The following is a 25,139-nucleotide window of genomic DNA, read 5'->3' as shown; positions in this document are numbered from 1 at the left end:
CCTGAGGCTCCAAGGTCGCAGGTTCAGTCCCCCACACCACCATAAACCAGAACTGAGCAGTGCAATGGTAAAATAAAATTAAAAGAAAAAAATTCTTAACCTCTGAACTTTGGTGTTATGGTCTCTCCTCTGAAAAAAGCCGGGTGGAGGGAGACAGCATAATGGTTCTGCAAAGAGACTCTCATGTCTAAGACTCCAAAGTCCCAGGTTCAATCCCCCACACCACCATAAGTTAAAACTGAGCTGTGCTCTGGTAAAATAATAATAAAACATATATATATATATATATATATATATATATATGTAAAAGCCAGGGCCAGAAAGTGGCACGCCCAGTTAAGCACATATAGTACTAAGCACAAGAACCTGAGTAAGGATCCAGGTTCAAATACCTGGCTCCCCACTTATGAGACACTTCATAAGCAGGTCTGTGGGTGTCTATTCTCCCTCTCTTCTATTTCTGTCCTGTCCAATAAAATGGAAAAAACGGCCTCCAGGAGCAATGGATTTGTAATGCTGGCACCAAGCTGCAGCGATAACCCTGGAGGCAAAAAAAAAAAAAAAAAAAAGTGTGAGCAGCAGACTTCCAGGCCCAGGGTTCCAGGTTTGATCCCCAGCATCAAGTGAAGCTCTGGTTCTCCCTGTGCCTGGGGGGCCGGGCGGTGGCGTACCAGATTAAGTGCAAGTAGTATGAAGCCCAAGATCCCGGTTCGAGCCCCCAGCTCCCCACCTGCAGGGAGGTCACCTCACAGGCACTGAAGCAGGTTCTATAGGTGTCTTTCTTTTCCCCTCTCTCCCTCCCCTTTCAATTTCTCTGTCCTATCCAAATAAAAAAATTTCTTTAAAGTAAAAATAAAACAAAGCAAACAAACAAAACAGCCTCCAGGAGCAGTGGATTTGTAGTTCTGGCACCAAACCCCAGCAATAACTCTAGAGGCAAGAAAAAAAAAGGAATATACACTTTACAATGAGCAGGGACCAGAGTTCAATCCCCTAGTTCCTCCCCTGCAGGTGTCCATCTCTCCCTTTCTATCACCCCTTCCCTCTCGATTTCTGGCTGTCTCTATCAAATAAAAGATAATAGGTATTAAAAAATATTGGGGGTCAGGCGGTAGCAAAACAGGTTAAGCGCAGGTGGTGCAAAGCGCAGGGACCGGCGTAAGGATCCCGGTTCGAGCCCCCGGCTTCCCATGTGCAGGGGAGTCGCTTCACAGGTGGTGAAGCAGGTCTGCAGGTGTCTGTCTTTCTCCCTCTGTCTTCCCCTCCTCTCTTCAATCCTCAGTCCTAGCCAAGACGACGACATCAATAACAACTACAACAAGGAAAAACAAGGGCAACAGGAAGAAAAGTTAAATTTTAAAAAATTCAGAAATTAAAAAAGACTAATCTATATTAAGGTAGTCGTGTTGGTCAATCGTGTTGGGCTGGGTGAAACCCAAGAGCCGGCAGCGTCTGCTTGGGCTGAGGGACAGGCGCCCGCTGGCTGCCCTGCAGGACCCGCATCCCGGCGGACACGCGGCTCCCGCTCCCGATGAGCTCGGCCGCCTCAGCGCGCCCCTCAGCCGGCCCGGCTTTCCTCCTTCCCGGGAGAGGAGCACGATCCAGCTGTGGGATCCCGTTCTGTGAGGACTTGCGGCTGCACGTCTGGAAACACCAGGCGAGGGGCCCTCCGAGCAGCCTGACAGCCCTGGCGTTGCAGGTGTCGCGAAGAAATCCCTTCTCTCTGGCAGTCTGGTCACGTGAGTGGCCACTGACAAAGTGTCGTTTATAACATGATCTCATACTCGTATAAACAGCCTTTATTGTACAGAGCACTCCGAAGAGAGAGAAGTATGTACAGACATTCGTTCTCATTAATACATCTGTTCTTCAATACTGAAAAGGTGGAATGTATCTGGCACAAAAATAACCCCTAGGAGTTACAAATTAGAAAACAACACTATTAAAAAAGATTTTTTTCTGTAACTTTTCTGGTAGAAATATAAAAACGGTGGGTTTGGGGAGGGTTAAAATAATAAAAGTACAATCAATCGCAGAGGTGGCTTGAACACTAAAAATCCCCTAGACCAGCTTGTCAACAGCAGAAAAGGCCCAAGATCTCCTGATAAATAGCGGGGCGGGCGGCAGCGGGCCCGTGCAGCCGCCAAGTCTTTCCGTCCCCACAGGTGTCCCTCCTGGCATCCCCAGAGGCCACGCGCCCACGACCAAGTGTCCGTCTCTCCACAACACCACCGTGTCAAAGTACCAAGACTGACTGGTTGAAAAACAAGAACTAACAGAAAGAACTAGCGGGGCAGGGAGGCAGAGTGGAGACGGCCATTACGTGGTCTTCCTGAACCCCTTCAGAATGGGGTAGATGTTCTCAAACGCCTCGTAGATCTCTGCTCGGACCTTAGCACCTGTGAGGACACGTTGGAGTGGAGATGAGTCGGAAACACCATTTTACTTACCTAGCTTTGTCAAGTTTAAAAAAGTCACCATTATGTATTAGATAGAGACAGCCAGAAATGCAGAGAGAGAGAGAGAGAGACCTGCAAACCTTCTGCAACACTCACAAAGCTTCCCTGCAGATGGGGACTGGGGACTCGAACCCAGATCCTCCTGCACTCGACCCCAGGTGTGCCACCACCGGCCCCTGAAACGCCACCTGAAGAGCTTATTCAGCTACTGCCTGGCACAGAAATACACGCACCATTATTTCCATACCCAACTTAATAAATGCAGGCACTGAAGCATCCATTTCTCCAGGTTTGTTTTTATTGAATTCATGAGAATCCACTCCGAGAGTGGGGACACACGCGGGCATGTGCGGTGCTGGGTGTCAGAAGCACCAGGCATGCAAGCCCTGCTCTCCACCGGCTGAGCTAGTTCCGCCTGCCTTATTTCTGTCTGGATGGCAGTGTTTCCTCCCTCTGGCTTACATATGTATGAAGCGGTGCGCCTGGTGGCCAGGCTCCCTCCCACCACCCACCCAGGGGCCTGTGTGGCCCTGTGCCAGACAGGAGCCAGGCAGCAGTGAAGGCGGCTGTGCCCCGGCCTCCCCACACTCCCCACACTCCGCGGTGATGGCCGCCAGGGAACCCCGCTTTGTTTCCAACTGAACGGCCCAAAGAGGGCTGCGTCTGCTTTCTCTCCTTTCCCCAGTGTGACACGCGGACAGAGGCTTCTTTCTTTGTTATTTTTAAAGGCCAACGTCTCCTGTACAAGTCAGGAGGACTGTCCCTCCCACACCCAATTTTATACTTCCCAGCACTGTGAAAAATGCCACTGTTGAAACTCTCAAGCTTGCAAGTCACTATTTCTGTTACAACTCACCTGTTAACACGACTTTTCCAGAAACAAAAATAAGGAGGACAATTCTGGGCTTGATCATTCTATAAATTAAGCCAGGAAATAACTCTGGTTCATAACTAGAAAAAAGATAGCAAAGAGTAATAGTTTAGAAGTCACCCACTTTCTTGCTTTTAGATCAAATCACACTGTGGTTAAGGGGAGAAATCTGGACAGACAGCAAAGGCCCAGGGGTGCCGCCCAGGCCTCCCCGTGAGGTGAGCTGGGAACAGCCCTGAGGGGTCCCAGCCCTTTTTCTGCTCAATCTGGGATTTCTGACAGGAGTAAAAGTTCTCTGTCCTGGAGCCCCTAACCCTAGTTAGCAAGTTTCATTTTGGACAAGTGGAGCTATGTCAATTTTTAGGAACCTATTAATTACTTCTACTATCAGGGAGTTGACAGCTTTGCCTCTGACAGTCCCCATCCCACCTCCTCAAACAGAAACACTCCCGAGCAGGTAACTGTGGTCAGGTAACTAAGTGACAGAAGAGATATTGAGGACAATCATGGTGTGTGTGTGTGTGTGTGTGTGTGTCTGTCTGTCTGTCTATCTCTAACCAGCAGAAAATAGAAGGCAGGTTTCTCTGCTGAAAAGGATACTTGGAGATACCAATAGCAGATACCTGGGGCCTGACCAGGAGTTCCCTAGGCAGAGCAAAGGGACTGTCCCAGGGGAGAGTGTGCAGAGGACTTGGTGCTTGGCAGGCTGAGGGGGGTGGGGGCATCTGCCTCGAGTGTTCACCAGGGGCGAGCGGGGACAGCCATCAGAGACTCCTGACACTCGGCTCTACCTCCTGCTGGCAGACAGCTGTAACACTGGCTAGAACGATTTTAAAAAGCTGGGGAAACAACTGCTAAGAGTGAGTGAGGACGCAATTCGCACGTTTAGGCTGCCTGTACCGGGCATTAAAATGACTGTGGGGCGATCATGTTAGCCGAGGGAGGTGCCCTCGGGGAGCACTCGGGGGAGTGGGAGGTTGCTGAGGGCCCAGGTGCTGTCCGGGGCAGCTCCAAGAGTGAGTGCGCTGACAGCCACCCCGCTGAGGACCAGCGTGCTTTACCACGGGCGACTTCAGATATTTCAGACTTACCTACTGAACTGCTGGTGGGTCAGCACAAGGCCTTCTAACCTGATGGGAAACTTCACATCACAACTCCCCACCATGTTCTGAATCTTGAAGTCCAGGAACTTGGCGGGAAAGCCCAACTTCTGCACGACTCGGGCATATTTTCTTGCAGCTAGTCTAGACTGGTCTTCACTAAGGACAAAGTGAAATATTTATACTCAGAAGCATGCCAAAACAATTATGACAATGATTTAGTAAAGTCTAGCTTTTGCCCTGTGTTATTGGGAGTTTGGTGTTGTGTACAGTGGTCGTTGGCACACGGGTACAACTCCTCATCTCACCAAGACAGGCGCCTACAGAACTCTCACTCCCAGATGAGACCCATCACCGAGCACCAGGACCTGGAAGTCCTCCCACGCTCTCTCTCTCTCTCTCTCTTCTCGAGTTATTTGTTTTGGTGCAATCTACCAAGACTTTACTTTGTGTTTCCCTTTCTGTTCTTATTTCTCAACTTCTCTGCATGAGTGAGGTCATCCCATATTCATTCTTCCCTGTCTGGATTATCTCACTCAATAAATTCCTCTAATTCCATCCATCCAAGATGAGATGAAGGTGGCTTCATCATTCTTCACAGCTGAGTAGTAGTCCACTGTGTATCTAGACCACAGCTTTCTCAGTCACTCATCTGTGGACGGACACCTCGGTCGCTTCCAGGTTTTGGCTGTCACAGACTGTGCTGCTATGAATATAGGTGCACAGCAATCTCTTTGGATGAGTGTGTTTGATTCCCTGGAGAGGAATTGCAGGGTCACAGGGCAGGTCCACTTCCAGCCTTCTGAGAGTTCTCCAGACTGCTGTCCACAGAGGTTGGACCACTGACATTCCCACCAGCAGTGCAGGAGGCTCCTCTGTCCCCACAGCCTCTCCAGCATGTGTTGCTGCTGCCTTTTCTGATGTGTGGCATTCTCACAGGAGTGAAGTGGGACCTCACTGTTGTCTCTATTTGCATTTCTCTGACAGTCAATACCCTGAACCCCCCCCACCCCCCCCGTCTGTTGGCCTTTTGGATCTCTTCTGTTGTAAATATTCTGTCCATGTCCTCCGCCTTTTGGGTGGAGTTGTGCTGCTGTTGCGGAGTCTGGTGAGCTCTTTGCCCTTCGGGGTTTAACCTTCAGTCCGGCGCGCGGCGGAGAGCGGGGCTTGTTCTCTCCCTCGCCATACGCACATCTCTGGCTTGCCGGTTCTGCGAAAGGCTCTCCTGCCGGGCTCCAGGTTCAATGGCCAGCAGCACCACCAGCCAGAGCGGAGCAGAGCTGCTGTTTCTCTGTCTTTCTTTCTGTATCTCTCTAAAAAGGGGGGGGGGGGGCAAAAAGATTTTACTAAGCTACTAGTTTAGAAGCCAGGAGGCGCCACCCCTGCTCACCTCTTGGCTCCCGTGCACACCATCTTCCCAGAACTGAATATCAGCGCAGTGGTCCGGGGCTCCCGTATCCTCATGATGACAGCAGCAAACCGCTGGTTGGTCAGACAACAGTCAGTGAGGTCACAGCCCAAGTCACTTTTTTTTTTTTCTTCTAACTATTTATTACTTTTGGATAGAGACAGAGAGAAGTTGAGAGGGGAGGGGGTAGATAAAAGAGACAACTGCAGTGGTCCGGGAGGTGGTACAGTGACTAAGGCATTGGACTCTCAAGCATGAGGTCTTGAGTTCAATCCCCGGCAGTACACGTAGCAGAGTGATATCTGGTTCGTTCTCTCTCTCTCTCTCCTATCTTTCTCATTAATAAGTAAATAAAAATCTTTAAAAAAAAGAAAAAAAGAGACACCTGCAGCCCTGCTTCACCTCTGGGGGGGGGGGGGGGGGGCTTGAACCCAGGCCCTTGTGTGCTGTATGCTTAATGTTTAGAATGGCTCATCAGGAGGTGGGTGGGTGGGTGGGACACAGTCTTCTGGTGGTGGGAATGGTGTTTATGTAAAAGGAAAAAAAAAAATTTAAAAAAAAGGTTCATCAGGGAGTCGGGCAGTAGCGCAGTGGATTAAGCGCACATGGCACGAAGTACAAGGGCCAGCATAAGGATCCCGGTTCGAGCCCCCGGCTCCCCACCTGCAGGGGAGTCGCCTCACAGGCAGTGAAGCAGGTCTGCAGGTGTCTGTCTTTCTCTCCCCCTCTCTGTCTTCCCCTCCTCTCTCCATTTCTCTCTGTCCTATCCCACAACGACAACATCAATAACAACAGTAACCACAGCAATGATAAAAAAACAAACAAAAAAAAAGGGCAATAAAAGGGGGAAAAATAGCCTCCAGGAGCAGTGGATTCGTGGTGCAGGCACCGGGCCCCAGCAATAACCCTAGAGAAAAAAAGGGAAAAAAAATAATAATAAAAATAAATAAATAAAATGCCTCACCAGGCGCATCATCACCCAGCCCGCCTTTCAGTTATACAAAGGTTAAAAAAAAAGGTGAGCTTCTTTAGCCTTGTTACCCAACTCCATTTTCTCCACAGGCTCCTCTCTCTCTCCCACTGCTTCATCAGACACCAAATCGAGCTGCGAGCGGGCAGAGCAGGGGACTCTCTCCCAAGGTACATCTGACATGACAGGGTGACATTCTGATTCTCTCTCCCTGCCTCTCTCTTTGTACGATTGTTATCATTTGTCTTAAACTCCAGCTTGAATTCCATGTAGCTTTCAAAACAGAAACCGGGGCAGTCCTACTAACTTCACCGCAGTGATTACAGCTTGATCTGACAGACTGCCACAGCCTCCCAGCAGACAGTCGGTCAGAACGATACACATTTTACTTTCAAACTGCTCCCCGTCTTGATGCTAACAAGCCAGTCCCTAAGAACTTCACAAGAAGAGGCTCACTGTGTCACACAGGGACCACATCCACACCGTCCTGACCTTGGGATTGTACTCAGCATTCCGGGCTCGAAGTGCAATGGTTTTCAGGTCAAGTTTACAACCCAGGTTCACTGTGGACACAATGTTTCTGTAAGAGATGGGAAGACGAAGCATGACTGGTTGTTCCCCTTACAGGTAAGGGTTAGATGGCTAACTAGGCATGTGGTCCTTTCACTAGAACCCGATTTCACCTCACTAATTAGGACTCCTAACCACAGCTGACTAGTACCACACACATGAAGTCAAGCACTCGTGGTGAGATTTAGATATTGTAGTCAACAGTCAGGATTCCTCATTAAGCATTACTTATTTCTAACACGATTGAGACAGATTACAGGAAAGCTGACGAAAGCAGTTACTGCAAAACAACCTTTGGTTTGGTGTCTTGCTGGCGAAAGCTATACACTTCTCAATGACGGTCTTACGTGTTTTTTCACTTCTCTTTCCCTATGCTGCCTCTATCCTGTGACACAGGGCAGCTGTCAGGGGTCAAATACCACGGAGGAAGACTGCTCCAGAAAGCCTGAAGTGGCAAGCCAGCTTCACCGACAGGTCGGAGGGAGCCACGACCCCCAGGCCGCTTTCACACTTCACACGTCTATGAAGACCTCGAGAGACTCTTACGGAGGATAAAAACCTCCTGGCAGGGAGTCGGGTGGTAGCTCAGCGGGTTACGCGCACGTGGCGCCAAGCACAAGGACCCCAGTTCGAGCCCCCGGCTCCCCACCTGCAGGGGAGTCACTTCACAGGCGGTGAAGCAGGTCTGCAGGTGTCTGTCTTTCTCTCCCCCTCTGTCTTCCCCTCCTCTCTCCATTTCTCTCTGTCCTATCTGACAATGAGGACATCAATATCAACAACAATAACTACAACAATAAAACAACAAGCGCAACAAAAAGGGGGAAAAATAGCCTCCAGGAGCAGTGGATTCGCAGTGCAGGCACCGAGCCCCAGCAATAACCCTGGAGGCAAAAAGAAAACAACAAAAAAACAGCTGGTAACAACTCACGGCGTCTGCTGAGCTAACAAACCTTCCCGCCATCACCCCCTTCCCCTCCGTGAGGCCCCGCACGTCAGGCAGCTCAGCCGGACACCCGGACACGCAGACTCACTGCAGCTGCGGCAGGATCCCGGAGCTCTCCGAGGCAGGCGTGGCGGGCGTGATGGGGGTCATGGGGGTCATTGGGGAGGGGTAGAGGGGAGTGGTGCCCGGCAAAGGCGCGGTGGTCAGAGTCTGTGAGTGGAAGAGCTGCGGCGTCTGCCCCGAGGCCGCCTGCGTGGGCTGCTGGGATGTGGACTGCGGAGCCGCCGTGGCTGCCGCCTGCTGCTGCTGCTGCTGCTGCTGCTGTTGCTGCTGCTGCTGCTGCTGCCGCTGCTGCTCCTCCAGGATCGACAGGCTGTTGGTGCTCTGGATGGGCTGGGGCGTCAGGCCCGTGCCGTAGGGCATCATGGGGCTGAAGATGGGGATCCCAGGAGTCAGGGCGGCCTGTGGAACGTTAGGAGAGCCACGCGTTAGACTGCGGGAGCCGGTGTGTGAGAGGGAGACAGATGCTCCCTGAGCGCCACACGGAGGAACTTCTTGGCTTCTTGCTGCTTCACCATCACATCTGAGAGGAGGGTTTGGAAATCGGACAGGTGTGACTATCAGCTCTGTCCCTACGGTTTCGGAGGACTAAGGAAGGTCCCTAATCCCTCAGACACATGTGGAGGGCGGAATACACCAACAATTACGGTCGCGGGAGTCGGGCGGCAGTGCAGCGGGCTAAGTGCACGTAGCGCCAGTTACCTGTAAGAGTGATTACTTCTTGGCCAAAATCGTTATTTACATATCAAAGCTACTCTTTAAAAAAAAAAGAGAGGGCTGGCCAGCAGTGCAGCGGGTGAAGCGCAAGTGGCACGAAGCGCAAGGACCAGCATAAGGACCCTGGTTCGAGCCCCCGGCTCCCCACCTGCAGGGGAGTCGCTTCACAGGCGGTGCAGCAGGTCTGCAGGTGTCTATCTTTCTCTCCCCCTCTCTGTCTTCCCCTCCCTCTCTCCATTTCTCTCTGTCCTATCCAACAACTATGGCATCAATAACAACAATTGCAACAATAAAAACAAAAAGGCAACAAAAAGGCAAGTAGTTTTTAAAAAGGACAGCAATGGGCGGCGGGTAGACAGCACAATGGTTATGCAAACAGACTCTCATGCCTGAAGCTCCAAAGTCCCAGGTTCAATCCCCCACACCACCATAAGCCCAAGCTGAACAGCTCTCTGGTTTAAAAAAAAAGAATAACAATAACAACAACGAGGGCAACAAAAGGGGAAAAACAGCCTCCAGGAGCAGTGGGTCTGTACCAGTGGTACCGAGCCCCAGCAATAACCCTGGAAAAGACAAGAAGAGGAGGAGGAGGGGGAGGAAGTAGAAGAATGAGAAGGAGAAGAAAGAAGCAGAGCCTCATTTCTTCCCTTCTACAAAGCCTCTACCAACGCGCCTCCGCCCAGCCGGGCCCGACGCTGCTCGTTACCTGCGGGGAGGCCAGGCCCTGGGCGTATGGCGGCAGGCTGCTGTTCTGATCCATAGTGTTCACGTTGTGGGTTAGTCCCAATCCTCTGGAAGTGGCGTCAGCACTCGGTCTTTCACTAGAGCATCCCCACCGTCTTCAACAGCTCCTCAACCCTTTTCTCTTCACACACACCAAGACACGGAGAGCCTGCTTGGGGGGAAAAAAAGTCTCAAGTTTAACGTGAGGACACCAGTAAGCTGTACAGTCTTACTACAGATTTATTTGCTGGTTTCTGTGACGGCGAGAAGCACGAGCAAAGCTCCGGCACAGGTGGTGCCAGGTTGGGATTCAGACCTCAAGGCTGGGGGTCCAGTGCTGCGACCAGAGCCCCACCTCGTCCTGGGCTGCCTTTCTTTTGAACTTACAGCGTCCAAGACGTGTTCTTTCTACATTTCCTGTGACTGGACACCAACTTCCAACAGCTGTGTTATCGGTTTAATCTTGTTTCTGACCAGAGTATCACTGAGTTCTTCTTTTTTTTTTTTTTTTTTTTTTAATTTATGAGAAAGACAGGAGAGAAAGAACCAGACATCACTCTGGCACATGTGCTGCCGGGGATTGAACCCGGGACCTCATGTTTGAGAGTCCAAAGCTTTACCACTGCGCCACCTCCCGGACCACACCACTGAGTTCTAGCATAAGGCAGTAGTGGGGCTTGAACCTGGTGCCTCTGGGGCTTCCGGCATGAGTTTACTGCAGACTCCACTCTGCTCTCTCCCCTCAGCCCACGCTACTAGTTTACATGAAACAATCTCACCATGCTCGGATTTCATGGGTAAGAGACCCAGAGAAAAGGATTCCTAAGACAGCAGTCCGCACAGTGCAGCCGGTCAACACCAGCCTTCCCAACATCCCAATCGATCCTTATCCTCAGGCCATGTCCTGGGAGTTCAAGTCCATGCAGGCCGAGCCGCACCCATATGTGTTCGGATATGCTCATCTGAGTTACTATTTTCATAAAGCATTGCGGTACAAGCTGCAGACACAAGTAAAAAGTTGTGTTCCAGCATGAAGTCCTGAGTTCCAACCCCTGTATCACTGTGCCAGAGGGATGCTCTAGGATTTTAAAAAAGTATTTGATTTACTTTAATTAAAGACAGAAACATATATATGGAAAGAAAGAGAGAAAAGAGGGAGATGGGGTGGAGGGCAGACACACACACACACACACACACACACACACACCCCAGAGCCCTGCTCGGCTCTGGCTTATGGTGGTGCTAGAGATTGAACCAGGGAGTTCAGAGCCTCACACATGAAAGAAAGTCTTTTGCAGAACCATTATGCTTTTTAATTTAAGTGTTTAAAAATAAATGAATGAGAGGCCAGGTGGTGGCGCACCTGGGTGAGTGCACATGCTGCAATGTGCAAGGACCCGGGTTCGAGCCCCCAGTTCCCACCTGCAGGGGGAATGCTTTGCAAGGGATGGCGCAGGGCTGCAGGTGTCTCTGTCTCTCCCTATCACCCTCTTCCCTCTTGATTTCTGGCTGTCTCTATCCAGTAAGTAAAATAATTAAAAAATAGATAAATAAGTGAAACAGAAATGGGGACCCTTTTCCTGCCAAGGGCCATTTGGATATTTATAACATCAGCAGGTCATACAAAATTAAAAATAGGTACTTAATGTCGCTATGGTAAAAAGCAACATTAGAGATGGTTCACTCGTGTGTAATCCAGAGAACTGAAACACATGGATACGCAAAAAAGGAGAAAGAAAAGAACCAACAAACTACCTGGCACTGTGAGAACTAGGTGGTTACTGTCGGGAGGATGGGGGTACAGACCTCTGGTGGTAACCTCACAATCTTGTAAGCCACTATTAAACACAAATCTTTAAAAAAAGGCTTGAAAAAAAGTCCTAGATTTATTGAAGTTGGGGTCCTGTCTGCCATTGTCTCGGCAGGGCCAGAGTAACAGATTCTGGAGGCCTTACCTGGGCCGGATGTCCCCCCACCCCTGGATTAAATAGCAAGAGTGGCCCAGGAGAGAAAAGCACTGGACAAGCACGAGGCCCCAAGTTCGATCCTTGGTCTCACGCGTGCCAGCGTGACGCCCTGGTTCATGCTCCTTTGCTCGCCCTCACTCATGGCGTCGGTAAGTCTTTAAGTGAAAGACAACAGCGAGAACTAGGCAGAGTAAGCCCAGCAGGAACAGGTAGCTATCATGCTTTTGACTGGTCTGAGCTCTGTCACCGAGCAGATGACGGTGAACAGAAGACGCCACGCCGAGTGACGCTGCAAGAACCATCCCTCTTGGGCATGCTGGGCGGGCAAGCAGGGATGCACGCTGCTTCCAGCACCTGGGTGGGAGGAAGGGCAGGCAGGATGGGAGGAAGGGGGAGGCTGGGGCGGGAATGAGAGCAGGCGGTCCCGCCCGAGCCGGGTTCCCATCACAGGGCCCACGAGGTGGGCGGCACGAGGGCTGCTCTGGAAGGCAGGTGCCGGCTCGGCGGAAGGCCCCAGACTCAGGGGCGGGAACCGGCCGTCTGAGGAGCCGCACCTGCGACCACCGCGCCGCAGTTTTCCCGCCGCCCGAGAGGTGGCTGGGCGGGTAGGGCGGCCAGGCTTCACCGTGAGGCCCCGGCTGGTGCCCAGGACAGCGCCAAAGGAGCTCCGCGGACGGGGAAGCGCTCTGGTCTTTCTGCCTCTAAAAACGCAGAACGGAGTCGGCTCGGTGGATGCTCGGTGGATGCGTGAGGCCTGGGCTCCTCGCCTTGCCCCTCCGCCCCCAGCCCAAGTTGGGCACCGAGCAGAAAAAGGCGCTTGCTGAGCTGATGGATCCTGCGGAGCCGCCGCGGTGTCAGGTGCGGGGGGGTGTGGGGGTGGGGGTCGGGGAACCGGGGGACCGTGGACGGGGGACCGTGGACGGGGGGATGAGGGGACGGGGAACCGGGGGACCGTGGACGGGGGGACCGTGGACGGGGAACCGTGGATGGGGGGATGGGGAACCGGGGGACCGTGGACGGGGGACCGTGGATGGGGGGATGGGGAACCGGGGGACCGTGGACGGGGGACCGTGGATGGGGGGATGAGGGGACGGGGAACCGGGGGACCGTGGACGGGGGACCGTGGACGGGGGGATGAGGGGACGGGGAACCGGGGGACCGTGGACGGGGGGACCGTGGACGGGGAACCGTGGATGGGGGGATGGGGAACCGGGGGACCGTGGACGGGGGACCGTGGACGGGGGACCGTGGATGGGGGGATGGGGAACCGGGGGACCGTGGACGGGGGACCGTGGACGGGGGGATGAGGGGACGGGGAACCGGGGGACCGGGGGGGACCGTGGACGGGGAACCGGGGGGGACCGTGGACGGGGGACGGGGGACCGGGGGCCGGGGGCCGGGGGGCGCAACAATCGCAGTTTCTCCAGCAGCCACGCAGGGCTCTGCTTCACCCAACCGGGCGCATCGGAGGCGCCTGCCCTGAGGCCGCAATCTCGTGTTCGGCGAAGGGGCGCTCGGTGGAGGCCGGCCGGGACCAACTCGGCAAGGGAAGGGCGCCTCCTGCGTCGCGTCGGACACACCGACGGGGCCGGGGCACCTGCTTCCTCTGCCGGGAGCCGCGAGTGCCGTGGGGGGCCCGGGGTGCTGCCCTCCGACGCGGGAGGTGGGAACCCGGGACCTGTCCTCTCTCAGAACGGGCGGCTCCGCCGAGTGGAGGCGGGGGTGTCGTCGTCGCCGCTCGGCCTCGCCGCCGCGCCCCCTGCACCCCACTCGCGCCCCGGGGCCCCCAGGCGGCCTCCGCGCGCCCTCCGGCCCTCCCGCCACCGTCCCCGGAGTCGCAGCGCGGCCGCTGGGGCGCGAAGCAGCGGAGGAGCCCGCGGCGCCGTTACCTGAATCGCCCCCGGCCCGCTACCGGTGGCCCAAAGCGCGCGAGGCCGCCCAGCGCCCGCCACGGCGACCCTTGGCGACCCCGCGTACCTGCGGGCGCGCCTATTACGTCACTACCGCCCGTCCGCGCGCCGGCCTCAGCACGCTCCGACGCGAGGACATTGCGGGCGCGCGTCACTTCCTGCCGCCCCGGGGGATAAGACGGAAGCGGCGAGGGGGCGGGGCCAGCCAGACCCGCCGGATCTGCGCCTTGTGATTGGTGGTGGCTGGTTCGTGGGCGGGGCCCGGGGCGGGGCCCGGCCGGCCCATCCAACACGCTTTAGCGCCCTCCCGCGCCTTTTGATTGGCGGTTGCCGGCACGCGGACAGGGCCTGGGGCGGAACCCACCAATCCAGCGACTTTGATTGGTGACTACTCATCTGGGGCGGGGCCTCGGACGGGGCCGACCCGAACGCGGGGGGGGGGGGGAAAGGGGGGCGTGCGCCTTGTGATTGGTTCCTCGTAAGCGAGCACGGTGCTTGCTTGGCTGCGGGTCCCGGGCCGCCGCAGGGGCAGAGACCGGTCACCCGGGGGCTCCGGAGCGAAGGGCTACCTGGTGTTCGGGCTGCCCGGACCGAGACCTTCCTCTCGTCAGTACTCGCTTTAAAACACCGTCCGGGGCAGTGAGGGTGCCGTCGGCGCCCGGGCACCGTGTCCAGGGGGCAGTAAAAGGCCGCCAGCGACCGAACTTGCTGCCCAGGCTCCCGGGACAGGGCCAGCGGGCACGCAGTCAGGGCTGCACGGACACCGCGGAGAGCCTCTCGCTGGGTCGCCAACGGCGCTAGCGCGGGGGGCGGGGACACTGGGGCGCGTGACCGCCGCTCGGCCGCGCCGTACGCGCGGGTGTGCGAACCGACAGCCCGCGGCGGCCGGCGGACCTCCGGGACCAGTGAGTGCGCGGGGCAGAGCGGCCCGCCCGCCTAGCCAGGGCGCCTGCGCCGCCGGGGACCGGAAGGGGCGTGGCTTCCGCCGGCCGCCATCTCGCCGTGAGACAGCACCGCCGCCGCCGCCGCCGCGCCCGTCTCCGCGATGCTGTCGCCCGTCGCCGTGTACCGGGGCCCCGACCGCGACCCCACGCTGCAGCCCGACCGCGCCGCGGGCCCCGTGCAGCAGCGCTTCTCGCCCTACGCCTTCAATGGGGGGTACGGCCCGGGCCGCCGCGCGCTGCCTGACCCCGGGGAACCCCGGCCCTGACCCCGAGGGGCCTCGACTCCCCGGGACCCCTGACCCCGAGGGGCTTCGATTCCCCGGGAACCCCGACCCCTGACCCCGAGGGGCTTCGATTCCCCGGGAACCCCGACCCCTGACCCCGAGGGGCTTCGATTCCCCGGGAACCCCGACCCCTGACCCCGAGGGGCTTCGATTCCCCGGGAACCCCGACCCCTGACCCCGAGGGGCTTCGATTCCCCGGGAACCCCGACCCCTGACCCCGAGGGGCTTCGATTCCCCGGGAACCCCGACCCCTGACCCCGAGGGGCTTCGATTCCCCGGGAACCCCGACCCCTGACCCCGAGGGGCTTCGATTCCCCGGGAACCCCGACCCCTGACCCCGAGGGGCTTCGATTCCCCGGGAACCCCGACCCCTGACCCCGAGGGGCTTCGATTCCCCGGGAACCCCGACCCCTGACCCCGAGGGGCTTCGATTCCCCGGGAACCCCGACCCCTGACCCCGAGGGGCCTCGACTCCCCGGGGACCCCTGACCTCGAGGGGCTTCGAGTCCCCGGGACCCCTGACCCCGGGGAACCCCGACCCCTGACCCCGAGGGGCCTCGACTCCCCGGGACCCCGACCTTGTGGGACCCCCGGGGCCCCGAGCCTATGGACTGTCGTTCAGCTTCGCGCGGACGTGGTCGGGGTCCTGCGGGCACCCACCTGCCGCCCCCGCCCCGCTTCCGTGGGCTCTGCCTGCAGCTCGGGCTCAGAGCTCACCCTTCCTCCTTTTCTGCCCTCCCTCTCTCCCCCCTGTCTCCCCCTCTCCCTCTCTTCCCTCCCCCCCCCCTCTCTCGCAGCACTGTGTTGGCAATCGCCGGAGAAGACTTCTCCATCGTGGCGTCTGACACCCGCCTGAGCGAAGGCTACTCGATCCATACCAGGGACAGCCCCAAGTGTTACAAGCTGTAAGTCGCCGCTTGTTTTCCCGAAGCTTGAGGATCGCTGCGAAAAACAACAGCAAGGGCGACGCAAAGGGAAAGAAAAGGAAAGGAAGGAAGGAAGGATTGCTGCGAAATGTGTTTCCGGGGGCTTCTACCCACTGTTGTCGGCGGCACTGGCCAAGTGTGGCCACGGTCGTGCTTTTTAAATGGGGGTCTGAAAATTGGTTTTTTTGAAACGTGGAAAGTTGTCAGTATGGCGAAGGTGAAAGAATAATCTTGTTAACACCCGCGCGCGTCTGGATGGGCGACTTAACCCACGTTTTGGGGATGAGACCCAGGCCACAGTCCCAGGCTTTCCCACTGGGCACCTCCTAGCCTCTCAGCTCGTTGTTGGCTGGCTGGCTTTGTTTTCACTTTTTAAAAAGATTTTTTAATGTTTTTTTCCCTTTGGTTGCCCTTGTTTTTTATGGTTGGTGTTATTGATGTCGTCGTCGTTGGCTAGGAGAGAAATGGAGAGAGGGGGGAGAGAAAGACAGACCCCTGCAGACCTGCTTCACCGCCTGGGAAGCGACTCTCCTGCAGGTGGGGAGCCGGGGGCTCGAACCGGGATCCTGATGCCGGTCCTTGCGCTTTGCGCCACGTGCGCTACCACCCGCCTCCCACTTTGCTTTCTTTTTTATTTCTGCCAGGATGCTGCTCAGTTCTGGCTTTGGGTGGTGTGGAGTATTGAACCTGGGGATTTGGAGCCTCACGCCTGAGAGTCCGTCGTGCTCTTGTTGAAGCTTTTCTTTGTCTCTGCAGGTCAGGGTGGTGACATTCAGACTTTGGTCCTATGTACTGCCCTGGCGTTGCCTGCGATTTTTAGTTTCATTTGTCGTTTTTCTCTATAGGGGTCTTGATTTTTTTTTAAGATTCGTTTTATTTGAATGAGGGAATAACAGAAAGAGACAGCAGCTCACCGCTCACTGTGGTTTATGGTGGTGCACGGGACTGAGCCTAAGACTGTGAAGCCTCCGGCATGGAAGTCTTTACGCAGAACCATTATGCTCGCTCTGCCATCCTAAAATTTGTTTATTTATTTATTTATATGAGAAAGACACACCAGAGCTCTGCTCTGCTGGGGATAGAACCTGGGGCCTCAGTCTACTTCTAGCATATGCTTGTCATTTAAATAGCATTTCTGCTCATCTTCTCATTTCTTAGATGCTTGTACTCATACCGGTTTACTTGCCACCCGGGCTGTTGCCGCGCCTCTACCTACACTGCTCCTGCACGCCTGGGGCCTTTGTCTTTTTCCCTTTTGAGTTTTCTGGATGGAGAGTGAGGGGCAGAGGAAAGACACCATACACCTTTTCTCCCAATCATAAACCTTTTCACGTGCACGTCTTGTTTTCATGAGAGGTACAGGGAAAGGCAGAGAGATGGAGACACCAGAGCCCCGCTCGGCTCTGGCTGGGGGTGGTGCTGGGGCTTGGAGCTGTTACCTCTGAGCCTCGGCCAGGAGAATCCTTTTGCAGAACCGTGATGCTGTCTCCTCAGCCCTTGACACTTCTTGTGTGGGATACTGGGCACTTGACTGGGTGAGCCATCTCCTGGCCTCCCCGTCTGTATTTATTTGTTTATTTTATTTGCACCTTCTCTGCTCCACTGTTGTATTAAGGTAAGGAATACAGACTGCCTCCAGCTCCAGAGAGCTAACCAGTTAGAACCAGTACCACTCAGTAAGCAGAAATAGTCGTGAGAGTTTAAATTTTACGTCTTTGCTTTACCGTCTAACCAGCTGCTTCCGCAAATGGACTTTTTACAGAACAGACAAAACGGTTATCGGCTGCAGCGGTTTCCATGGAGATTGCCTCACCCTGACCAAGATCATCGAAGCCAGACTAAAGGTAGACAAGACGCTGCCCTCACGCCTGTGGCGCCTCCTGAGCTGCGGGTCACGAGATCCCTTCTCGCCAAGGGCGTCACTGCTCAGATCCCCTGACTTGGCAGGTCGGAGCTCCCATCTCAGACGGTTCCTGTCCTGCTGGTGCCGCCCATCAGAGGAGCAGGGCGGGGAGCAAAAGCAGACTCCGCTTTGGTGGGGGTTCCCACCAAAAGATTTATCACTGATTGATTGATTGATTGATTGATTGATTGGAGGGAGAGAGAGGCAGAGGGCTGGTTGCTTGGCTGTAGACGGTGTCGGACTGGCACGGAAGCTGCAGCTTCAGACTTGGAGTCCTGGGCCGGCACGTCCAGTGAAGGTCTCTGCAGTGTGAAGTCGGGGTCTGCCCTCACAAGCAGAGCAGAGCAGAGCAGCGTCTGTGGGCCGGGAGCTTGCTATGGAGTCGTCCAGCTGGTGTGCTCACACTCACCAGACCAGTGACTCGCGATGCCGGGACTTGAACCTGGGACTGTGGCTGCCTCGGGCGTGGCCGGCTTTGGCTTAACTAACCCTTAGGCTTTTTCTCTAGCAAGCTGTAGAAGAATAACCCAGGAGCTTAGAGGAGAGACAGACCTAAACCGTTACTGTTGACAGCCTTGACGGGTTTTGATGCTGTTAGCTGAGGAAGCAGGTTCCAGGGGAGACAGACAGTGGGGCCCGGAGGAGGAGGTCAGCCTTGGGGAGGGGGAGGGAGGGAGAGGAAGGCGGAGACACAGGGACAGAGTGATGGCTTTGAACACGTGGCCCGTGCTGTGCCATGCAGCCTCGCCTCGCTCTCGCTGGGGCCGTGGGCACTGGCTCTTGAGGAAAGCAGAGGCCTGTCTGCTCTCGGTGCTTGTTCAGACAGGCTCCACAACAGTGGGGTTGCGTACTCTTGGCTCTAGTTTTCTTTTTTAAATTTTTTTATATTTATTTTCTCTTTTCTTGCCCTTAGCGTTATTGTTGTTGTAGTTATTGTTGTTATTGACATCATTGTTAGGACAGAAAGGAGGGGAAGACAGCGAGGGGGAGAGAAAGACAGACACCTGCAGACCTGCTTCACCGCCTGGGAAGCGACTCCCCTGCAGGTGGGGAGCCGGGGGCTCGAACCGGGATCCTCATGCGGTCCTTGCGCTTTGCACCACCTGCGCTTAACCCGCTATGCTACCGCCCGACTCCCGGCTCTAGTTTCCTTTATAAGGAAACTGTGTAGTGTGTGTGACATGGGAAATATGTCAGTTGACTTGAAAAAAGCCTTTTTCACGAGAGAAGCGAGCGTCACACTGCCACGTGGGTGTGCGCACGCAGAGTCTCCTGAAGGCTGCGGCGACTGCAGGTTTATTGACATTGCTGCGGCTCTCGGTGCCTGTTTATCTGCCGTGAGGCCCATCGCTGAGCTCAGTCCCTGTCCAGCCACTCCTGACGATGAGGGGCTTTCATTTGGGGGGGTGAGAGGCAGAGGACACGCGGCACCAGGCACTCCCACGTAGCGGCCGAGGGAGAGAGGGGGAGAGGGAAGAAACCACAGCCCCGGCCGGCGCTTCCTCAGCACAGGGGGGGCTGGATTCAGACCTGAGTCTCGCGTGTGTGAAGCAGCTCACTGCCCACGTGAGCCAGTGGCCCGGCCCGTGCGGGAGCTGAGGCGGGAGGCGCCTGCCCTGCAGACCTGGGGGCCCGGCTCGGGTCTCCACCCATCCTCCCCACCTCTCAGTAGTTACATAAATGCATTTCCACTTCTTGTATTGCAACTTTTATTACCTTTATTTATTGGGTAGAAACCATCAGAACTGGAGAGGGAAGGGGGATTAGAGACAGACCCACAGTGCCGCTGCACCCCTTAGGGAGCTTCCCACCTGCAGGTGGGGGCCGGGGGCTTGAACCCAAGTCCTTGTGCACTCAACCAGGTGCGCCACCACCCCGGCCCCGCTTTCTCATTCCTTAAAAGCTTATTTTGCTTTAATGAGAGCGCCCAGTACCCTGCTCAGCTCTGGCTGGTGGTGGTGCCGGGGGTTGAACCTGCAACCTGGGGGCCTCGGGCAGGAGAGTCTTGCAGAAGCACTGCAAGACTCTCACTAGGCGGCTTGCGGCTTGTGTTTAAAAGGCAGTAGGGAGTCGGCCGTAGCGCAGCGGGTTAAGCTCACACGGTGTGAAACTCGAGGACCGGGGTGAAGATCCCACTTCGAGCCCCCGTTCCCCACCTGCAGGGGAGTCGCTTCACAGGTGGTGAAGCAGTTCTGCAGGTGTCTGTCTTTCACTCCCCCTCTCTGTCTTCCCCTCCTCTCTCCATTTCTCTGTCCTATCTGGCAATAAGAACAATAATAATAACCACAACAATGATAAAAAAAAAGGGCAATAAAAAGAGAATAAATAAAACAGTAAAAAATACATAAAAGGCAGCATTAAGGACCTGGTGGTGGCGCACCTGGTTGAGTGCACATGTCTCTGCGCAAGGCCCCGGGTTCGAGCCCCCAGTCCCCACCTGCAGGGGGAGAGCTTTGGAAAAGCAGGGCTGTGGGTGTCTCTGACTCCCTCTCTATCACCCCCTTCCCTCTCAATTTCTGGCTGTCTCTGGCCAATAAGTAAATATATTTTTTTAAAAAGCAATACTAAAGGGCCTTGCCCCCGGACAGACGCTTGGCACCGGTCAGCCCCGTGCCTGTAGCGAAGCTGTCGTGACCTGCCGTCAGCGCTGCTCTCCGCCCTGTGTCGTCCCTGCAGATGTACAAGCACTCCAACAACAAGGCCATGACCACGGGGGCCATTGCCGCCATGCTGTCCACCATCCTGTACTCCCGGCGCTTCTTCCCCTACTACGTCTACAACATCATCGGGGGCCTGGACGAAGAAGGTAGCGGGCTGGCTTCTGAGGTGGAGTGCGGGTGGCCCTGAGTCCACTCGGAGTCCCCCCGCCCAGCACCTGGGCCTGACGCCCGTGGCAGAGAGGTCGCCGGGAGCCTCCCCTGATGCTGGGTGGGCGGGCGGGCGGAGACGGCTGTCTGTCCCAGAGCCTTGCGTGAGTTTTGGTGTCACCGGAAGCAGTCAGGCCTCGGGACACGACCTCAGTGTGAGCTGAGTGGGCGCAGGGCTCCGGGATCTGCGGGGGACTAGCATTCCGACTGGAGGGGCCGGGGCCGGGGCCGGCCGGGCAGGAAGCAGGCTCCTGGCTCCTCTGCTCTGCTTTGCTCCTCTGATCAACGGGGGCCGGGGGGACCCCAGCACGTGGGCTTCCTTGGCAGGGCCAGTCTCGAACCTGGGCTGCGCATGTGACAAAGCAGTGAGTGCCCTCTGCAGACGGGCCTGCTGTCTCCCCCATATTCCCCTCCCTTCCTCTGCCAGGACTGCCGTGGGGACTAGACGCTGCTGTGGGTGCCCACACCTCCCTGGTCTCTCTCTCGCCTTTGCTCTCTCTTACTTCATTTTCTCCAACTTTTTTTATTTAAGTTTTTATTTATTATTAGACAGAGACAGAGAAATTGAAAGGGGCGAAGAAGAAATGGAGGGAGAGACACCTGCAGCCCTGCTTCACCACTCGTGAAGCTTTCCCTGCAGGTGGAGACCAGGGCTTGAACTGGGTCCTTGCACACCATCGCTTGGCCGCCCCATCATCCTTGTCGCCGCCTCCAGGGTTGTTGGCGCACTAGCGATCCGCTGCTCCCGGAGGCCATTTTAGAGATGTAGCGAGAAATCGAGAAGAAAGGGGATATGTAGAGACAGACAGACTCCTGCAGCCCTGCTTCACCACTTGTGAAGCTTTCCTCCTGCAGGTGGGGACCAGGGGCTTGAACCCCAGTCCTTATGCATTGTAACGTGTGCTCAACCAGGCGCACCACCGCCCCGCCCGCCCCCCCCCCCCGTTGTTATTAGTGTAATCGCTGTCGTTGTTGGATAGGACAGAGACATCAAGAGAGAAAGACAGACCCCTGCAGACCTGCTTCACCACCTGTGAAGCGACTCCCCTGCAGGTGGGGAGCCGGGGGCTCGAACCGGGATCCTCACGCCATAAGGTCCTTGTGCTTTGTGCCACGTGCGCTACCACCCAGCCCTGATTATTTTTGTAGAGCTAGGAAGAGGGCGGGAACACTCCTGCAGCATCGCCCCCTGCAGCTGGTGCCTGAGGCCTTAAGCCTGAGTCCTTGCTCATGGGAGGTAAGGTGTGTGCTCTGTTGGGTATACACTGCCCTCAGCCCCTCTGGGTATGTCTTTGAGCCGGAGCACTGCTCAGCCACTTGTGCCAGGGGTTGAATCCGGGTCCTCGGAGCTTCGAGCACCGTTCAGCCTGATTTGATCTCTGAGGGAAGGACCAGTCCTAAGGACTGTTGAGCCAGGCCAGCCCTCTGAAACCGGCGGGTAGCTGCCTCCCAGGAATGCTCCCTCTGTCTGTCTGTCTGTCTGTCTGTCTACGTGCTGAGCACAGGGAGAGGGAGAACCAGGGCATATCGCCACGCCGGGCACTGAACTCACGACCTCTGGCTTGAGGGGCGAGGCCGGGGCTTGGGGCTGGTCAGGACCTGTCCTCACGGAAGCACTTCTCTTCCTCAGGGAAGGGCGCCGTGTACAGCTTCGACCCCGTGGGCTCCTACCAGCGAGATTCCTTCAAGGCCGGGGGTTCGGCGAGCGCCATGTTGCAGCCCCTGCTGGACAACCAGGTGAGGGCCCGCGGGGCGGGCTGTGGGCCTGGGCCTTCCTCCCCCAGCTCTCTCACTCCCTGCTTTCTGCAGCTTGTCCTCTCAGCTGAGGGCTGAAGGCTGATCCCTACTCAGTTCTTCTGGGGTTCCTGGGAATCCCTTCCTGTGTCTCCCCGAGGCCGTGTGTCCCCGGCCAGGTGATGTGCTGTCGACAGGCACTGTCTGAGTAGCAGCTCCAGGTGGGATGAAGCGAGTCCTCGAGGGCCTGTGGAGGCTGCTGTGCTGGCACAGGCACGGGGGTGAGGGCGAAGCCGGCCTGTGCGAGGCTCGGGGTGTCAGCGCGCCTCCTGTCCACAGGTCGGCTTTAAGAACATGCAGAACGTGGAGCACGTCCCGTTGTCCTTGGACAGAGCGATGCGTCTGGTGAAGGATGTCTTCATCTCCGCGGCCGAGCGGGACGTGTACACCGGGGACTCGCTGCGCATCTGCATCGTGACCAAGGAGGGCATCAGGGAGGAGACCGTGCCCCTCAGGAAGGACTGAGCTGCGCGCCGCTGCGGGCGGGTCAGAGCTGCCGGGCTGTAGGCTCGTCCCGTGGAGCCCGGGGCTCCCTCTCTCCGCAGCCGTCTCCTGAGCAGCTGGACCCTGGCGCAGAATCTTCTTTTCTCTTCCTTACCAGATGCTTTTAATTTCTCTTTCTCGGCCATTTTTTCTTTTTCTTACCAGATATTTTTTAATCTCGGCCATTTTTTGTTTTCATGAGTTGAAAGCTAGCAGGTCATGTCAAGTTTTGTAAGAAATGTATCTGGAAAGTCCGACTTGATCAGCTTACCTCATGAGCGACGTTAGCCGGAAGTCTGGGGTGGCTTTACCCCACTAGGAACGGGGAAAGCCTTTCCCTAGGTTTTGATAGGGCACAAAGTTTTTGTTTTAGAACTGATAAATAGATATGCCCCCGCTGTGTATAGTGGAATAATTCTTGTTAAACAAGTGAGATCGCAAAACAGCTTGGTGTGGTTTACTTCGTGGCTACACCCAGTGACGGTGGGATGCGACCGCTGGTCTGTTAGGAGTCGCGCTCGGGTCTGAACAGAGGCCCTGGTGGTGTGTCGGCCCATTCGGGGCCGCGGCTGCGAGCCTCTGCCGGTGCCGGCCTCACGGGATTCGTTCCTCATCTTTACTGCGTTGGGGTCCCCCCGAGAGACAGCCAGTTAGGACCCAGGGGGCAGGTGGACGGCGGGGACTTGCAGAAGTGAGTGGGGTCTGCCTGGAGTCCAGCTGGGGGGTGAAGCCCGAGAACCCAGAGGACCAGACGGAACTGCTGACTCGCCCAGCTCGGCGGGAGACAGGGGGACACGTCGTCCTTGTCCTGTCCGGCCCTCTGGTCATCCCACCAGGCGGGGAGGGAGCATCTCCTCTGTCAAGTGTTGGTGTCATTTCTTCAGGGCCCTCAGACAGCTGGGACTCTGGTCACACTGATGAAGAGGGGCTGTGGAAATTACATAAGCCATGTCTGCTACTTCAGCTTGCTTACTTTCCAGAGCCCTGCTCAGTTCTGGCTGATGGTGTGGGGGATTGAACCTGGCACCTCAGAGCCTCGGGCAGGAGAGTCTCTTGGCGTGACCATTGTGCTGTCTACCCCTGCCCTTTCAAATAATTTTCCATTGATTTTTACTATGTACAAGTTTGTGCATCTGACACGCCCCGTATTTCTGTGGAATTTCTGTGAATTCTTCCCCCACCCTGGTGGGTCGCTCTAGCCCAGTCCCCTCAAGACCCTGACCGCGGTCTCCTGCTTGAAGGGTTTTGTCTGTGTGGATCGTGCTGGGGGAGAGGGGGGGGAGTCGGGTGGCAGCGCAGCAACCAAGCACAGATCCTGTGACCCTTGAGGAGTGAACTCTCACTGGGCTTGTCTCAGGGAATGTCACGCTTTGCGTCACCTGAGCAAGGGGCGCAGCCTAGATGCCCGTCAGCTGGCAGCTGGCTAAAGATGTTATGGGGGAGACACTCCACGGAATACCCCTCTGCCATCAAAAAGCATGAGACTGTCCTTTGGGACAAAACGGATGGAACGGAGGAGGTGATAACCGGAGAGATACGTAGAGAGACGAAAGGCAGCTGCCAGGCGGTTTCACTCCTGGGGAATCAGAAAACAAAACAGAAGCGAGCCAACAGTGTTGAAGTCTTGTAAAGCGTTAGGAATCACAGAAAATGACTCAGGATGGGCGTGGTGTGGTCAGGAGTCCAGACCCCGGGGCTTGCACATGGTAATGGGTGCGCCCCGCACAGCTCAGGGCTTTTGTGTTTTTCATTTTTGTCTTACTGTAATGAAAGGGATCCAGAGAAACCCAAGAGCCCTGCTCAGCTTGAGCTGACGGTGATGCTGGGGGTTGAACCTGGGTCTTGGAAGCCTCACGCATGAAAATATTTTTGCAGAGTCATTCATTGTGCTATCCCCCACACACACACCTGAAAAAAAGAAAGCATGGTTTTCAATTTTTGCACAGACGAATTGAGAGGAGTTAGAGCGATACCTGCAGCTCTACTACCCCGCTCCTGAAGCTTCTCCCTCCCCCCCCCCCCCGTAGGTGGGGCACAGGGGGCTCAAACCCAGGTCCTTCCTTGCACATGGTGATGGGTGCATTTAACCCGGTGCACCACTGCCTGGCCCCTGTTAAAAATCACCTTTATTCTCAAAACGTCTGAGCAGTTAACCTGAAGCTTCCTGCGCCTTCCTGTACCATCACCAAGCGAGGCCTCCCAGGGCCCAAAATCCACCTCTCCCGCCCCCGCCCCCGGAG

At 56.1% G+C, this 25,139-nt stretch overlaps 2 protein-coding genes across 4 annotated transcripts; one reads left to right on the top strand and one right to left on the bottom strand.

Moving 5' to 3' along the window:
- Positions 1–1,778: 1,778 nt before the first annotated feature.
- On the bottom strand, positions 1,779–13,787 carry TBP (TATA-box binding protein). 3 transcript variants are annotated; one of them, XM_060205193.1, is made up of 8 exons: positions 13,766–13,787; positions 9,805–9,990; positions 8,410–8,783; positions 7,301–7,388; positions 5,821–5,912; positions 4,422–4,589; positions 3,316–3,410; positions 1,779–2,399 (listed from the first exon to the last, which is right to left on the bottom strand). In XM_060205193.1, the coding sequence occupies exons 2-8, from the start codon at positions 9,856–9,858 to the stop codon at positions 2,320–2,322; spliced, it is 951 nt and encodes a 316-aa protein (XP_060061176.1). In that variant the 5' UTR covers positions 9,859–9,990; positions 13,766–13,787; the 3' UTR covers positions 1,779–2,319. The 3 variants fall into 3 exon arrangements, with proteins under 3 accessions (XP_060061176.1, XP_060061174.1, XP_060061175.1); XM_060205191.1 differs by having other exon boundaries at positions 13,678–13,778; XM_060205192.1 differs by having other exon boundaries at positions 9,805–9,993; positions 13,678–13,775.
- Positions 13,788–14,554: 767 nt separating this feature from the next.
- PSMB1 (proteasome 20S subunit beta 1) lies at positions 14,555–23,344 on the top strand. Its single transcript, XM_007521603.3, has 6 exons — positions 14,555–14,856; positions 15,724–15,831; positions 17,615–17,696; positions 20,432–20,561; positions 22,253–22,359; positions 22,696–23,344. The coding sequence occupies exons 1-6, from the start codon at positions 14,744–14,746 to the stop codon at positions 22,879–22,881; spliced, it is 726 nt and encodes a 241-aa protein (XP_007521665.1). The 5' UTR covers positions 14,555–14,743; the 3' UTR covers positions 22,882–23,344.
- Positions 23,345–25,139: the final 1,795 nt, after the last annotated feature.

Source organism: Erinaceus europaeus, chromosome 13, assembly GCF_950295315.1.
Source record: "Erinaceus europaeus chromosome 13, mEriEur2.1, whole genome shotgun sequence".
In the NCBI taxonomy this organism is placed as follows: domain Eukaryota; kingdom Metazoa; phylum Chordata; class Mammalia; order Eulipotyphla; family Erinaceidae; genus Erinaceus; species Erinaceus europaeus.
Note: the sequence above shows the minus strand (reverse complement) of the source record. Positions and strands in the feature narration are given on the sequence as shown.

Bases quoted from the DNA above. Each gene is read 5' to 3' on its own strand.
- TBP (XM_060205193.1), bottom strand. From the start codon at position 9,858: ATGGATCAGAACAGCAGCCTGCCGCCATACGCCCAGGGCCTGGCCTCC. The intron at 3,411-4,421 runs GTAAGTCTGAAA...TCTTTTTTCTAG, and splicing joins ACCCACCAGCAGTTCAGTAG to TTATGAACCAGAGTTATTTC. The intron at 2,400-3,315 runs GTGAGTTGTAAC...GTGTCCTCACAG, and splicing joins TGGAAAAGTCGTGTTAACAG to GTGCTAAGGTCCGAGCAGAG.
- PSMB1 (XM_007521603.3), top strand. From the start codon at position 14,744: ATGCTGTCGCCCGTCGCCGTGTACCGGGGCCCCGACCGCGACCCCACG. The intron at 14,857-15,723 runs GTACGGCCCGGG...CCTCTCTCGCAG, and splicing joins CCCTACGCCTTCAATGGGGG to CACTGTGTTGGCAATCGCCG. The intron at 22,360-22,695 runs GTGAGGGCCCGC...TCCTGTCCACAG, and splicing joins AGCCCCTGCTGGACAACCAG to GTCGGCTTTAAGAACATGCA.